We start from the raw sequence: 14,667 nt of genomic DNA, 5'->3' as shown, positions 1-14,667 counted from the left end.
TTGCTAAGCCTGATTTACATACAGTTCAATACCATGTGCATTGTTGAAGTTGCATAAGTTTGATTAACAAACACACCCTTTTTTTTAAAGGCAGAAATGCCTGAAATAACTTTCCAAATTTTGCCTTTTAGTGAAAACAGAAGAAGAAATAGAAGCACTGATTTTTGATGGTGCAGAAGTTGTTGACATTCGCAACATGCAAGTTCCACAGCGAGTACTTTCAGTTAATAGTGTCCCCTCAACTTCACAAGAAAGTCAGGAACAAAGGAGATGTTTGGCAACCCTTGTATACCGTAAGTGACCTTGGAAGCTGTTGCCTATTGTTTTGAAAGCTGAATGTCAATCACATATTAAAAGATACAAGAAATATAACATTCTTGACAACATTGTTATGCTGATTTTCATGACCGTGATATCAAATTACTTTGAATTATGGAACTCCATAGTTGCCTCAAAATTTGACTGCTCTGACCTGCATAGGTTCACTTAATCAACTACTGTGGCTCAGTATCTTTTGGAAACTGGAGTCATTGCAAGCTAGTAAGGCAATTCACAATGCTGCCTTCTTCCATCTTCAACTTGGATTAAGTGCAGCAGAAGTGGTCAGTTAAAAGAGATAGGAAGGATAGAGAGTGTGGCAGTAGATGAAGCAGGTGTGGGGATCTTAAAGGTAGCGCTGAGGGCTGAGACCATTATCTGGGGAAATGAATAACTAGAGCCTCAGGTACAATTTTAAATTCAACTAGACCAAGTGCAGACCCGTTGGGTCTGTTTCCCCAACAGCGTTTGCGGGGGAGGGGGGGCGTGAGGTGTGAAGAGGGGAGGGAGGAGGAGGAAACGGGATAGATTTGGGAGGGAAAGGAGAGCGCGGTAGGGGGTGAGAGATGGGGAGAGAGATGTGGGGGAGGGGGGATGGGGAGGAGGGAGGGATGGGGAGAGGTGTGGGGGGAAAGAGTCGGGAGGGAGAGTGGAGGGGAGGGGGGAGAAGTGGAAGAGTGGGGAGGGGGTGGAGAGGGGAGAGGGAGGATGGAAGAGGGGGGAGGGATGGGGGAGGGGGGGGGGGATGGGGGGAAGGGGGTGGGGGGAGAGAGGGAGGGGGGGGGGGAGAGAGGGAAGGGGGGGAGGGGGAGGAGAGGGGGAGGAGAGAGTGGGAGAGAAGTGAAAGAGTGGGAGAGAAGTGAAAGAGTGGGGAGGGGAGGGAGGGGTAGCGGGAGTGGTAGAAGAGGGATGGGGGAGTGGTGGAAGAGGGACAGAGGGGTAGGGGATGGGGTGGGGGAGAGAGAGGGGGGGGGGTGGGAGAGGCGTGGGGTAAGGGGATAGAAGTGGAAGAGTGGGGAGGAATGGGTAGGGGGAGTGGTGAAAGAGGGACAGAGGGGTAGAGGGAAGGGGTGGTGGGAGAGAGAGATGGGTGGGAGAGGGAGAGGGTTGGGGAGAGGGAAACATAGAAATTAAGTGCAGGAGTAGGCCATTCGGACCTTTGAGCCTGCACCACCATTCAATATGATCATGGCTGATCATCCAACTCAGTATCCTGTACCTGCCTTCTCTCCATACCCCCGATCCCTTTAGCCACACGGGCCACATCTAACTCCCTCTTAAATATAGCCAATGAACTGGCCTCAACTACCTTCTGTGGCAGAGAGTTCCAGAGACTCACCACTATCTGTGTGAAAAATGTTTTCCTCATCTCAGTACTAAAGGATTTCACCTTTATCCTTAAACTGTGTCCCGCTTGTCCTGGACTTCCCCAACATCGGGAACAATCTTCCTGCATCAGACAAATGCAATTCAGGACTTTTCTCTTCACAAGCAAAGTCAGAATGACGGTTAGTGAAGAATTCGAACAATCGCTGAACGTTCAGATGCTGCGCGCGCCTCCTGCACCAAAGGGGGGGGGGGGAGCGTGTGTCGTCACGCACAAAGATCTTGTAGCGGTGAGCTCCGCTATAAGATCTTTGGTCACACACTAAGCTCGCGCCTCCACAAACAGGTGAGCGTCTTCTTGAATGGAGAGAGCGTGGCTGCCTCCACAAACAGTCACACGCACTGTGGACCCGCTGCCACAAAAAATATTGCGTGAGGAAGGGGAGGAGGAGGGTGGAGAGGGGGAGGGGGAGGAGAAGAAGAGGGGGAGGAGAGGATGGGGGAGAGAGGTTGGGGGAGAGAGGTTGGGGGGAGGGGTTGGAGCGGGTGTGCATGAGTAGAGAGAAGAGAGAAGGGCAGAGAGAGAGAGAGAGGCAGGAACAACAACAAAAAAGCTGGATAAACTCAGCGGGTGCAGCGGCATCTATGGACCGAAGGAAAAGGGCGACGTTTTTGGCCGAAATCCGGAAGAAGGGTTTCGGCCAAAAACGTTGACCATTCAATTCGCTCCATAGATGCTGCCGCACCCGCTGTGTTTATCCAGATTTTTTTTTATGTCGACCATCGATTTTCCAGCATATGTAGTTCCTTCTTAAAGGCAGAGACTGTGCACGGTAAGGGAATGAGGAGGGAGAGGGGGAAGAGTGTGGGGGGGGGGGGGAGAGTGTGGGGTGGGGGAGGGGGGGGGAGGGGTGGAGGGGAGAGAGGGGAAAGGGTGTGGGGGGGGGAGGGGGGGGGAGAGAAGTGGAAGAGTGGGGAGGAGGGAGGGGGGGGAGAGGGGTAGCAGGAATGGTGGAAGAGGGACAGCGGGAGGGTAGGGGAAGGGGGGGGGAGAGAGGGAAGGGAGGGGGAGACAGGGGTGGAGGAGAGAGGGGTGGGGTAAGGGGGGAGAGAAGAGAGAGGGGAGGGGAGGGGGAGTGGTGGAAGAGGGACAGAGGGGAAGGGTGCGGGGCAGAGGGAAGGGGGTGGGGGTAGAGAGGGGAAGGGGGGGGGAGAGGGAGGGGGAGAGGGGTGAGGGAGGGAGGGGGAGGAGAGAAGTGGAAGAGTGGGATGGGGGGGGGGGTAGCGGGAGTGGTGGAAGAAGGACGGGGGGAGTGGTGGGAGAGGGACAGGGGTAGGGGAAGGGGTGTGACAGCGAAGGGTAGAAAGAGGGGTGAGGGAGGGAGAGGGATGGGGTAAGAGGAGAGAAGTGGGAGAGTGGGGAGGAAGGGGTAGAGAGACTGGTGGAAGAGGGACGGAGTTGTAGGGGAAGGGGGTGGGGTAGAGAGGGAAGGGGGGTGGGGAGAGAGAGAGATGGGTGGCAGAGGGAGAGGGGCGAGGAGAGGGACACATAGAAACATAGAAAATAGGTGCAGGAGTAGGCCATTCGGCCCTTCGAGTCTGCACCGCCATTCAATATGATCACGGCTGATCATCCAACTCAGTATCCTGTACCTGCCTTCTCTCCATACCCCCTGATCCCTTTAGCCACAAGGGCCACATCTAACTCCCTCTTAAATATAGCCAATGAACTGGCCTCAACTACCTTCTGTGGCAGAGTTCCAGAGACTCACCACTATCTGTGTGAAAAATGTTTTCCTCATCTCAGTACTAAAGGATTTCCCCTTTATCCTTAAACCGTGTCCCGCTTGTCCTGGACTTCCCCAACATCGGGAACAATCTTCCTGCATCAGACAAATGCAATTCAGGACTTTTCACTTCACAAGCAAAGTCAGAATGACAGTTAGTGAAGAATTTGAATAATCGCTGAGCGTTCTCTATGGCAACAATATATTTGAGCATTGGGCATTATGACATCACACGATGGAACGTTCACCAGGGGCTGGGCTCCTGCAAAGGCATATGTAAATGAATCCATTCCGATTGGCCATCTGTGAGCATTGGGCATTGTGACATCACACGATGGAACATTCACCAGGGGGCTGGGGCTGGGGCTGCTTCTATGGGTGAGAAGCCTGTTTATTTTTGAAATATTGTGGTTGGGGGGGCGGGGGTGAAGGATTTGATTAAAAAAGTGTACTTAAACACGACGAAATGTAATGAGGAGCGGATACTTAGAAAGAAAAGCAAAATCTCTACCGAAATGGAAAAGACGTCGGCGATTCTGCGTCCGGTTTCGGAGTTGCGGTGAATCAAAGGAAGAAACGCGGCCGGAAGCCGTACATGCAAATGGATCCATTCCGATTGAAATCGGAGGTGACTATTTCTCCGAGTTGCGTCTTCGCCCCCTCACCCCGTGGCCTACCAGCTGGATCGGAGCGGCCTTTCCTGCCGGGAACCGGGAACCGGACCAGGGCTGCTACAGCGGCGGCGCAGCGCTGGAATCACCGCGGAGCGGGCGATGCCTACCTGGGTCGCCGTTTGGAGCTCCGGAGCGTTGGGCCGCTGCTCCAACATCGTGGAGCTCTGGTGCGGGGAGCTTCCAACGTGGGCGGCGCTGACCGTCATCGCGGAGTCCTGGGGCGCCTTGCAGAGGGTCTACAGCAGCAGTCTCCACCCGGCGCGGCCTGTGGACTTTGGAAGCCGCCAACTCCGGTAGGAGGGGGCCGACTCTGGTGTCCACGCCGCTGAGGACGTCCCGCAGCCCCGACGTCGGACTTGTATCACACCTGCGAGCGGTCCTGGACATCGGGCCGCCAGTAACTGCAACTGCGGAGAGCTTGGGGAGGCCCTGACCACGAGGAACAGTGGAGGAAGAGACTGACTTTGGTGCCTTCCCACACAGTGGGAAACTGCTGTGTGGGGATGTTTTATGTCAAATTCTATAGTGTGTGTTCTTTATACCCTTTCTGGCTTAATCCCTCCCTTCATCACCTCCAGTTTAAATTCCAGTTGGAATATTTTGGAGGACCCAAGAACCAAGAATCAAGAACCAAGAAGAAGACGATGGCTGCAGCCTACACAGAGAGTGAGAGAGAGAGAGAGAGAGAGAGAGAGATGCAAGAAAGCAGCTATGACATATAATACACAATAAACTGTATTACAAATACACAATAAACAAGTTATGCATTATTGTACTCTTACATGGGTATGACCACATTAAAAATAAAAAAAATTCAGCAAAATGGCACCGCGTAAAAATACTGATTTCCTCAGCAAAATAGTGATTTTCAGTTACTAGAATACTAAAATGCTCTGACAAAACTAGGCAGCTCTGGATAAGATGTAAGAGGAAACCTGTTGAGTACTTTGTACACATTTCACAACAGTGAAATGAACAATGAGTATTTAATATAAATGTAACAGAGCAATTAAGTCAGTATTATTATCATGTCTGATATTTTCAGTTTTAGTTTTTATCTGCCTGTACTTTTGTAGGTGGGATTTGATACGTAGTAGGGTTGGGTTTTTTTTGTTAGAGGAGTCTGGCGCAGACTCTCAGATTAGAAGTTTCAGTTTGGTGTTGGAGTTCCTGAAGATTATTTTGAATTTCAGTCTGGAAGCATACGTCTTACATGACCACGTCATTACGTTGAAACATTATTACGTCAACACATCGTTAAAGGGACAGCCTGTAGAAATATTGAAAACATCTGAGGAAGCTTGTTTACAGTGGTTTAAAGATAAGCCAGCTAGTGCTGAGCCATGACCTTGGAAATAACGATGTTTTGAACTGTGACAAGATAAGACGTGGTCAGCTAATGAATGTTTACAATAGATACTGGTAAAATAATTCAAAACCTTGAAAATATTGAAATGTTATTGAAGAAGCAGAACAAACTGTTGCAATATGTAAAGATTACGTAATGAATAGATTAAAAAAAAAAAGAGAATATGGTTGGCCAACAACCATAATATTAAACAATTGGTATGTAAAAATGGAATCCTAAACAAAATATCCCCGGGGACCCCTTGTCTGGCATGGTGACCCTGTTTACAGAGAGAGGGGATGAGGAACACATTCGGGGAGAGAAACAAAATTGGAAATAGTGTACAATATCTTCTCCATGCCTGGCCACCAGTCACTTACAGCAGGAGCTACGACACTAAGATCCCGTGAAGAGGAAGGTACTCCTACAGGGAACGGCACCCCCAGAAGAAGGAAGAACTGATAAGGGAGAAGGGAGAGGGCTTAAGGCAGAAGACGAAGAGCAGTAATGGATCCAGCAGTGAGAGAGTTAAACAACACAGAGCACCAGAGAAAGAGAAACAGCAGATAATCAAAGAAGACTGAAAGGGAAAAAGCAGGATGTCGAGCTGGTGGATTTCGAGACACTGTACCTTAACTACCCCACAAGAATCGCGGCTGCTCACTTTTGCCCCAAGAACTTTAACATATTGCAGCCCACTGTCAGTACAGTTTAAAGCTCAGTTTAAAAGTGTGAGGTGTGGCAAGACCCTGAATGACAGGGAATCGGACCAATCCCATTTCTGGGCTTAGTTAATTTCTCCCGGCAGTGGATACATTGCTCTACTCATTGCTGGAGTTTCTGCCAAGGCATCGCAGCAATTTTCTCTCTAACTCTCACTCCCAACAAGAGTGCTTGAATCTGCAAAAAAATCAGAAGAACCTGTCAATCTTAACATGCCAGAGGCTGTACAATGCTCTGGAAGATAACGTATTGCTGAATCACTGATTATTGGGGTATAAATATATCTGATTGAACATTACCTCTGTGTATGGGGATAGAGTGAACCTATAGTCTGTATATTACATACTGTAAGAGTTTATGGCCACACCCGCCTGGCGAAATAAAGATTTTATTACTTGATTAATAATTTTATTGACAGCTAATTTTATTGAAACAGACTTGCAAACTCCTGCTCTATGTTTGAATAAACAATCTGGCAGCCAGCCAAGAATTTACTCATCATGGATCTTCTGACAGGTAAGTACGAAGAGGAAGCCGTGGAGCCAGAAGAGAGAAGATATGGAAAGAGAGAAACCAAGTGCACTGAAAAGGGAGAAGAAGCCGACCTGGAAAGATGCCAGATGGAAAGAAACAAGTTATGGAAGCAGATAGCCAAGGGAATTGAACACCAGAAACTAATGGAATTAGATGAGAATGCGAAGATGGTGCCATATAATTGGGAGCAATTATTCAGCCTCGTCTGCAAGGTTGGAGAAAAGCAAAACTCATTGCTGAGTTTACAACTGCCTGAGGGAGAACTCGAAAAGCACACCCAGTGGTTCCAAGAAAAAGTAGAGTTTTTCGATGGTTTTGCAGAGTATGTGAAGAAGTAGTTACTTGAAATTGAACAACTTACGCACCCTACAGTCGTAAGTGCTATGCAACAAGGTGTCGAAGTGGGAGACGAAATGACACATCAAGATAGTATTTCAAATGTCTTAACACGAAAATCAAGACATAAATCTGGTTCTGTAACCTACAAGACAAGAGTCTCTGCGCAAATGGAAGCCGAAGCTGAAGTAGCTGCTCTCTCGCTAGAAGCTGCCGCCTAGGAGAAAAAATATGAGATTGAGGAACAAGAAGAACAGCTGAAGAGAAAGGCTGAGGAACGAAATGAACAGCTGAAAAGGCAAGAAGAACAGCTGAAGCGAGAGGCTGAGGAGCGAAGTGAACCGCTGAAGAGAGAGGCTGAGGAACAAAGTGAGCAGCTGAAAAGGCAAGAAGAACAGCTGAAGAGAGAGGCCGAGGAATGAAAAAGGCAGTTGAGAAAACAGAAAGAACGGCTGGAAATAGTCACGAAGTTGGCAGCTGCCAAGGCACAGAAGGAGATACTGGAATGTCAAGATACAAGAATATCTCAGAAGGAGAGTTCCTTAGTCCAATAAGGAGCTGCTAAACTGGGAATATCTAAATCAAATCTACAGCCAGAGAATATCTGGCATGACTCAGAACTAGTGCTGAGTAGGTGGATAGGCGACAAAATTTCATTTCAGCAACAAGGAGCTAGACCGAAGCAAACAACTTTTGGGCTGTCTATTGAGGCTCATAATAAGCCAGCGACCCAGCACTCTTCTCAGAGGCCCAATACATAGGCTTCTACAAGCCAAGACTTTCAGAGGCATGTTCACCATCCATCTGCACCCAGCCAGGGATCTAAAAGTGAATTCTATGAATTGGTGAGGAATCAAACGAGAATCAGCGAGCTCCTAGCTCAACAAAATCTCTCTTCCACCTAACCCCCAATGGAAATTCCTATGTATGATGGTGATCCTTTGCAATGTGAAACTTTCATAATAGCGTTTCACGAAGGAGTTGAAATGAAAACCACTAATGAAAGAGATCGCTTACGATTTCTGGAGCACTACAAAAGCAGATATGCAAAGCAGCTTGTAATAAATTTGAAATTTGCCTATCAAATGGCAAGAAAATTGCTTAAAGACCATTTTGGTAACGAACAGAAGATTGCTAATGCATAACGAACAGAAGATTGCTAATGCATAACGAACAGAAGATTGCTAATGCATACATGAAGAAGGCCTATGCTTAGACAACTATCAAGGCAGAAGATGTGAAGGCTTTGTATGAATTTGCGATATTTCTTGGAGGTTGTAGCTCAATGAGAAATCTCGACCACATGGAAGAAATGAATGTTGTTAGTAATATGAGAACTATCATTCTAAAACTGCCCTATAGGCTAAGAGAAAGATGGAGGGATAGAGCAGGTCTGATACTGGAAGTTGAGAAACGAGAAGCCATGCTTCCTGATCTGGTGAGTTTCATGGAAAGAGAAGTACGGTTAATGTCAAATCTATGCCATGGGAATATTCACGATCCTAAACCAGCAACTGTTAAATAATCTACTTTTCATAGCAAAAGGATTTGAGTATAGGAGCAGGGAGGTTCTACTGCAGTTGTACAGGGTCTTGGTGAGACCACACCTGGAGTATTGCGTACAGTTTTGGTCTCCAAATCTGAGGAAGGACATTATTGCCATAGAGGGAGTGCAGAGAAGGTTCACCAGACTGATTCCTGGGATGTCAGGACTGTCATGAAGAAAGACTGGATAGACTTGGTTTATACTCTCTAGAATTTAGGAGATTGAGGGGGGATCTTATAGAAACTTACAAAATTCTTAAGGGGTTGGACAGGCTAGATGCAGGAAGATTGCTCCTGATGTTGGGGAAGTCTAGGACAAGGGGTCACAGCTTAAGAATAAGGGGGAAATCCTTTAAAACCGAGATGAGAAGAACTTTTTTCACACAGAGAGTGGTGAATCTCTGGAACTCTCTGCCGCAGAGGGTAGTCGAGACCAGTTCATTGGCTATATTTAAGAGGGAGTTAGATGTGGCCCTTGTGGCTAAGAGGATCAGAGGGTATGGAGAGAAGGCAGGTACGGGATACTGAGTTGGATGATCAGCCATGATCATATTGAATGGCGGTGCAGGCTCGAAGGGCCGAATGGCCTACTCCTGCACCTAATTTCTATGTTTTTATGTTTTACTAAAACAAAAGGAAGATCAGGACCTAAGGAAAGCAGTTTTGCTACCGCTATAATACCTGTAGAAACGACAGGAGGAATGAAAGGAGATGCATCCACTATAAAGGTGTTCGGTATTCCGAAAAATGCAAGGAATCATGGGATTTGTCTAAGGTTACAAGCGATAAAAACTCTAGGCAGCTGTGCCGCGGCATGGACACAGACACAGACCACAGGCATGGACTGCAGCCAGGACCGAACCTGGGTCTCCGGCGCTTTAATCGCTGCCGAACCGCCACTGGACCATCCCCATCCCCTTCCAAGAGCCTCACTCCTCATCCGGGGGCGGCCAGAGACGTCGGAAATCAGACGAGAGCGGTGCTCCCAGGCCCACAGCCAGCGCGGAGAAGCAGCGCTAAATCCAGTTCAACTCTGCCTGTCTCGCCAGGTTAACCTACAGCCCTGCCTAGACTGATGGGACACCAGCCCGGAGCTGTGGATTTAGAGCTGTTTCTCCGCGCTGGCTGTAAGCCTGGGACGTCGATTCTGTAAATCCAGGCAGTGCTGTAGGTTAACGCAGCGGGACAGGCAGAGTTGAGCTAGATTTAGCGCTGCTTCTCTGCGCTGGCTGTAAGCCTGGGCCATCGTTTCCGTGTGTCCAGGAAGGGCTGGTAGGTTAACCCGGCGAGACAGGCAGAGTTGAACTGGATTTAGCTCTGCTTCTCTGAGCTGTCTGTGGACCTGGGGATGCCGCTCCTGTCTGACTCCCGATGTCTCTGGCCGGCCCCGGACGGGGGGGGGGGCACTCAGGAGGGGACGGGGATGGTCCAGCGGCGGTTCGGCAGCAATTGTGGCGCAGGAGACTTTGGATCGATCCTGGCTGCGGATGAGGCGCAGGTCTGTGTCCATGCTGCGGCACGACTGCCCAGAGTGTTTTTCGCTTGTGACCTTTGACCTGGGCGTGCGCTGTCGGAATACCGAACACGCTTATTAAGCAAAACGGGTTCTGTTTGTCATGTGATGAGGTTGGTCACACCATAAAATTCAAGAAGAAGAAATATAAAGAAAAGATGGACTTCTTAAAGGAGAAGGGAATCTGTTTTGGATGTTTGAAGAAAGGAAACATGGTTAGAGACTGCAAGAGTCATATGACTTGCAATAAGTGTAGACAAGGTCATCCTGAATTACTTCATACTGAACCGAAGAATACGGAAAAGAAGCCGGAGCAAATAGAACAGAAGGAGAACCCAGCTACAAGTGATGCTGTTACAAAGGATACAATGGACATTTATTATCACATACACCAATTGGTGTAGTAAAATTTGACTTGCCATGCAGCACACAGATAAAGATAGGACACAACATTAAAGAATTTAACAATAAACATAAATGTTACCTCACCTCAGATAAATGCGCATATTAGGGCAGGGGTAAAAACCTGTATTTTCTCCATCTTACCAGTAAAGGTAAGGAGCACAGGGAATACAGTGTTGCAAACATATGCATTTTTGGATCATGGAAGTTCGGCTACCTTTTTGCACAAAAAGCTCGATGAGAAGGCTGGACATTACAGGAGAAAAGACTAAGATTGTCTTGCGTACCATGAATGAGGAGAAATGCTGCGATAGTCAGTATATTACAGGTATGGAAATATCTAGTCTGGACGAAGACAATTTTATACGCCTATTTGATGTGTTTACACATGAGACCATGCCTGTTTCTCATCTAAATATACCCAAGCAAGAAGACTTGAAACAATGACCTTATATGAAGGATGTCATATTACCTAAAATAAACTCTGGTATAGACCTACTTATTGGAACGAATGCTTTGAAGACATTGGAAACTAAAGAGTTTGTCAGCAGTCAAGGGGTTGGACCATTTGCTGTGAGAACCCTACTCGGATTGGTAATCTATGGCTCCTTGAGAAGGAACAACAGAAGCAGGAAACAGAGTAACCACCCTGCTGCTGCTGTAAATCAAATATCTACTGTTAAATTAGAAGAGCTATTGATCAAGCAATACAATCATGACTTCAATGAAAGTACCAGTAAGGAATCAGAAGACATGTCCAGAGAAGAGTTAAAGTTCTTGGATATTATGAATCACTCAGTAAAGATGATAGACGGACACTATTGTCTAGACTTGCCTTTCAAACAAGGAAGTGTTAGCCTGCAGAATAATCGTTGCATTGCAGAGCAACGCACCCAGAATCTGAAATGCAAATTTGGCAAGAATACGAAATTTCATGTTGAATGTACATCTTTCCTAAAGGGCATGATTGACAATGATTATGCCGAAATGGTACCTACAGACCAGCTGGATCGAAGTGACGGAGAGCTTTGGTATATTCCACACCATGGGGTGTATCACTCAAAGAAAGGGACCTTGAGGGTGATCTTTGACTGTGCTGCAGTCTTCAAAGGAACATCACTTAACTGTCAACTACTACAGAGTCCTTTATCTACATCTTTTATGATTGACCCCAGCATCTTCCCCACCACCGATGTCAGGCTAACTGGTCTATAATTCCCTGTTTCTCTCTCCCGCCTTGTAGGTCACGACATATTCATGAACGAATTGGACATGGAGGAAGGAACCACATGCTGTTGCAACTTCGTAAGAAATAATAGATTATCAAAGCTAATTCTGCTGCAAGAAAGATAATTAAAAATTGTGTTGTGTGCAGACGACAGCAGGAAAAAGTTGGAGATCAGAAGATGGCGGACTTACCTCTGGAGAGGATTCAACCTAATAATCCATTTACAAATGTAGGAGTAGATTACTTCGATCCTATAAATGTTGAGAGGACGAAGTCTTGTGAAAAGGTATGGTACAGGTGCACAACCTTTTATCCGAAAGCCTTGGGACCAGACACTTCGCGGATTTCGGAATTTTTCGGATGTCGGAATGGAATATTTTTAGCGTAGATTAGATAGGTAGCGCGGGCGGCTTGGAAAGTCTGGAGCGGCTGCCTCCTCCCCGGAGACCGGGGAATCATTGTAAATCATTGCTTAAATGTTAGTCAGTTAGTTTGGAGGGCTTTTATGTTGAAGGGAGGGGGGGGGGGGGGGGAGGTGAAGGGGGAAGCTTTAATTCTTAGTCCCCTACCTGGTCGGAGAGGCGGGGAGTGGGCAATGCCTTTCCGGGTCGCCGTGCCGTAAGCTCCGGAGCGCTGTGGCCGCTGACTCCCAACATCGTGGAGCTGGGGCTGCGGGCTTCCGGCCAAGAGCGGTGCCGGTTGGAGCTCAGACCCCGGCGAAATCGATCCCTGGCCCCGCAGCCCCAGCTCCACGATGTAGGGAGTCGGTGGTGGCGCAGTGCTGGAATACCAGCGGGGAGCGGGCAATGCCTTTCCGGGTCGCTGTGCGGTAAGCTTCGGAGCGCTGTGGCCGCCGACTCCCAACATCGCGGAGCTGGGGCTGCGTGCGAGTATTAAAGTTCTCTGGAGAATTAAAGTTTCCCCCTTCACCCGCCCCCACCACCACATAAAAGCCCTCCAAACTAACTGACTAACATTTAAGCAATGATTTACAGATGTTTAAGTGTCTCACCGATCTCCGGGGAGGAGGCAGCCGCTACAGTAGTACAGACCTGGGTTGACCGTGGGTCATTTCGGGTCAAGTTTGGCACCAAACGCGAGCTTTTGTGTGCAGACGACATCCTGGAAAAAATGTCCGGGTTTCGGAGCTTTTCGGTTTCCAGAATTTCGGATAAAAGGTTATGCACCTGTATAATCTTCAGTTGCATGCCAAATATCTTAAAGTTGCATCTAGACTTGACACAGACTACAGTATCGTGCATTACGGAGATTTATCTGTTGATGAGGTAAAGTTTTATCGTTAAGCTCAGACAATGGTACAAATTTTGTTGGAGTGGAAAGGGAATTAAGAGAAGTACTTAAAGGCTTAAATCAGAATAAAATCCAGAGTGTTATGCATCAAGATGGGATAGATTGGAATTGTAATCCTCCTGCGGGTTCTCATCATGGCGGTGTTTGGGAACAGTTGATCCGCATGGTTAGAAATGTGCTACGTTCTGTTCTTAAACAACAAGTTCTGGACGATGAAGGATTGCAAACTTTATGTTGTGAAGTTGAAGCAATTTTAAATGCTCGACCAATACTAGGAGTTCTGATGATCCGAATGACCTGGAAGCACTTACACCAAATCGTATTCTTCTGTTGAAGACCAATCCAATGCTACCACCTGGGCTCTATGGAAAGAAGATTTATATATGAGACGCAGATGGAGGCAAGTACAATATATGGCAGATCTTTTTTGAAAAAGGTGGACACAATAATATTTGCCTGTAATTTGCCTCTAATCTAAGAACGACAACGATGGTTGAAAATAAGAAGAAATTTTATTCCAGGTGATATTGTTTTGGTGGTTGATTCTACTGCACCACGAGGTTCTTGGTTGATGTGAAGGATACTGGAAATCATGCCGGACATTAAAGGTTTGTTGCGTACGACTTCAGACTAAGAACAACGTATTGCTATATCCCTGGGGGATGGGAGGAGGGAGAGAGAGAGAGAGACGCACGCACGCTCTGGACCAATAGCTGACAACGTCTTGGACAAATCTCGTCCCCGGAGATGTAATGTCCGTTCTTTGCATCTGTTCGGTTATTTGGCTTTTAGACGTCGTGTCCGTTCACTTATTTGGCGTTTCGCCGTCGTTTCCGTTCGGTATCTTGGCTTTTTGCCGTCGTTTACGTTCGGTTATTTGGCTTTTCGGCATCGTTCCGTTCTGTTATTTCACTTTTCGGTGGTGTGTCCATTCGGTATCTTGGCTTCCACTTCTTCGCTTCGGCTTCTCGTCCTTCGACGCCTCGTCCGCACACGATTAGAAATACTGGAGGGTTCCTCCACTGAGGCAATTTGAGTAGCGCTCCAAACTAAGAAAGGTGAAACAATGGGATTGTGCGATAGGCCGCCCAATAGCCAGTGGAAGATAGAAAAACATATGTAGACATATTTCTAAAATATGCCAATGCAACAGGGTTGTCTTAGTGGGTGACTTTAACTTCCCAATATTCACTGGGACTTACTCAGTGAAAAGGCTCAGATGGGGCAGAATTTGTTAGGTTGGGTTAATTAATGACGGTCAGCATGGTCATGTCTTGCAACTTAATTTGAGTTTTTTGAGGATGTGACAAATGTAATCAGTGAGGTAGTGGATATTGTTTACATGGATTTTAAGTAAGAGATATAATAACATTAGGCCCATACCTACCTATCCATGTTCTCCAGGGATGCTGCCTAATCCGCTGTTACTCTAGCACTTTATGTCCTTTTTAATTTGACTGTAAGTTCAGCAAATCAGCGTGCTTACTATTTTCCACATGATATGTATCTCTTGCCTCTTTCGTAACCTTATGCCTTCTGATGACCTTATAACATGCAATTCATTTCCCAGTCACAAGTAGTCACTATTTATTGAGAAACAGCATTTGGCCCAGAATCAGAGT

General features: G+C 47.2%; 1 protein-coding gene across 1 annotated transcript in view; it reads left to right on the top strand.

Moving 5' to 3' along the window:
* LOC129702872 (uncharacterized) overlaps positions 1-14,667 on the top strand; it is a 104,301-nt gene that overhangs the window by 16,935 nt on the left and 72,699 nt on the right. The window contains exon 2 of the mRNA XM_055644930.1: positions 132-293. Coding sequence (XP_055500905.1) covers positions 132-293 — 162 coding nt within the window. The remainder of the gene's footprint in view (positions 1-131; positions 294-14,667) is intronic.

Source organism: Leucoraja erinacea, chromosome 13, assembly GCF_028641065.1.
Source record: "Leucoraja erinacea ecotype New England chromosome 13, Leri_hhj_1, whole genome shotgun sequence".
NCBI classification, from domain to species: Eukaryota; Metazoa; Chordata; class Chondrichthyes; order Rajiformes; family Rajidae; genus Leucoraja; species Leucoraja erinaceus.
This window is presented reverse-complemented; position numbering and strand designations above follow the sequence as displayed.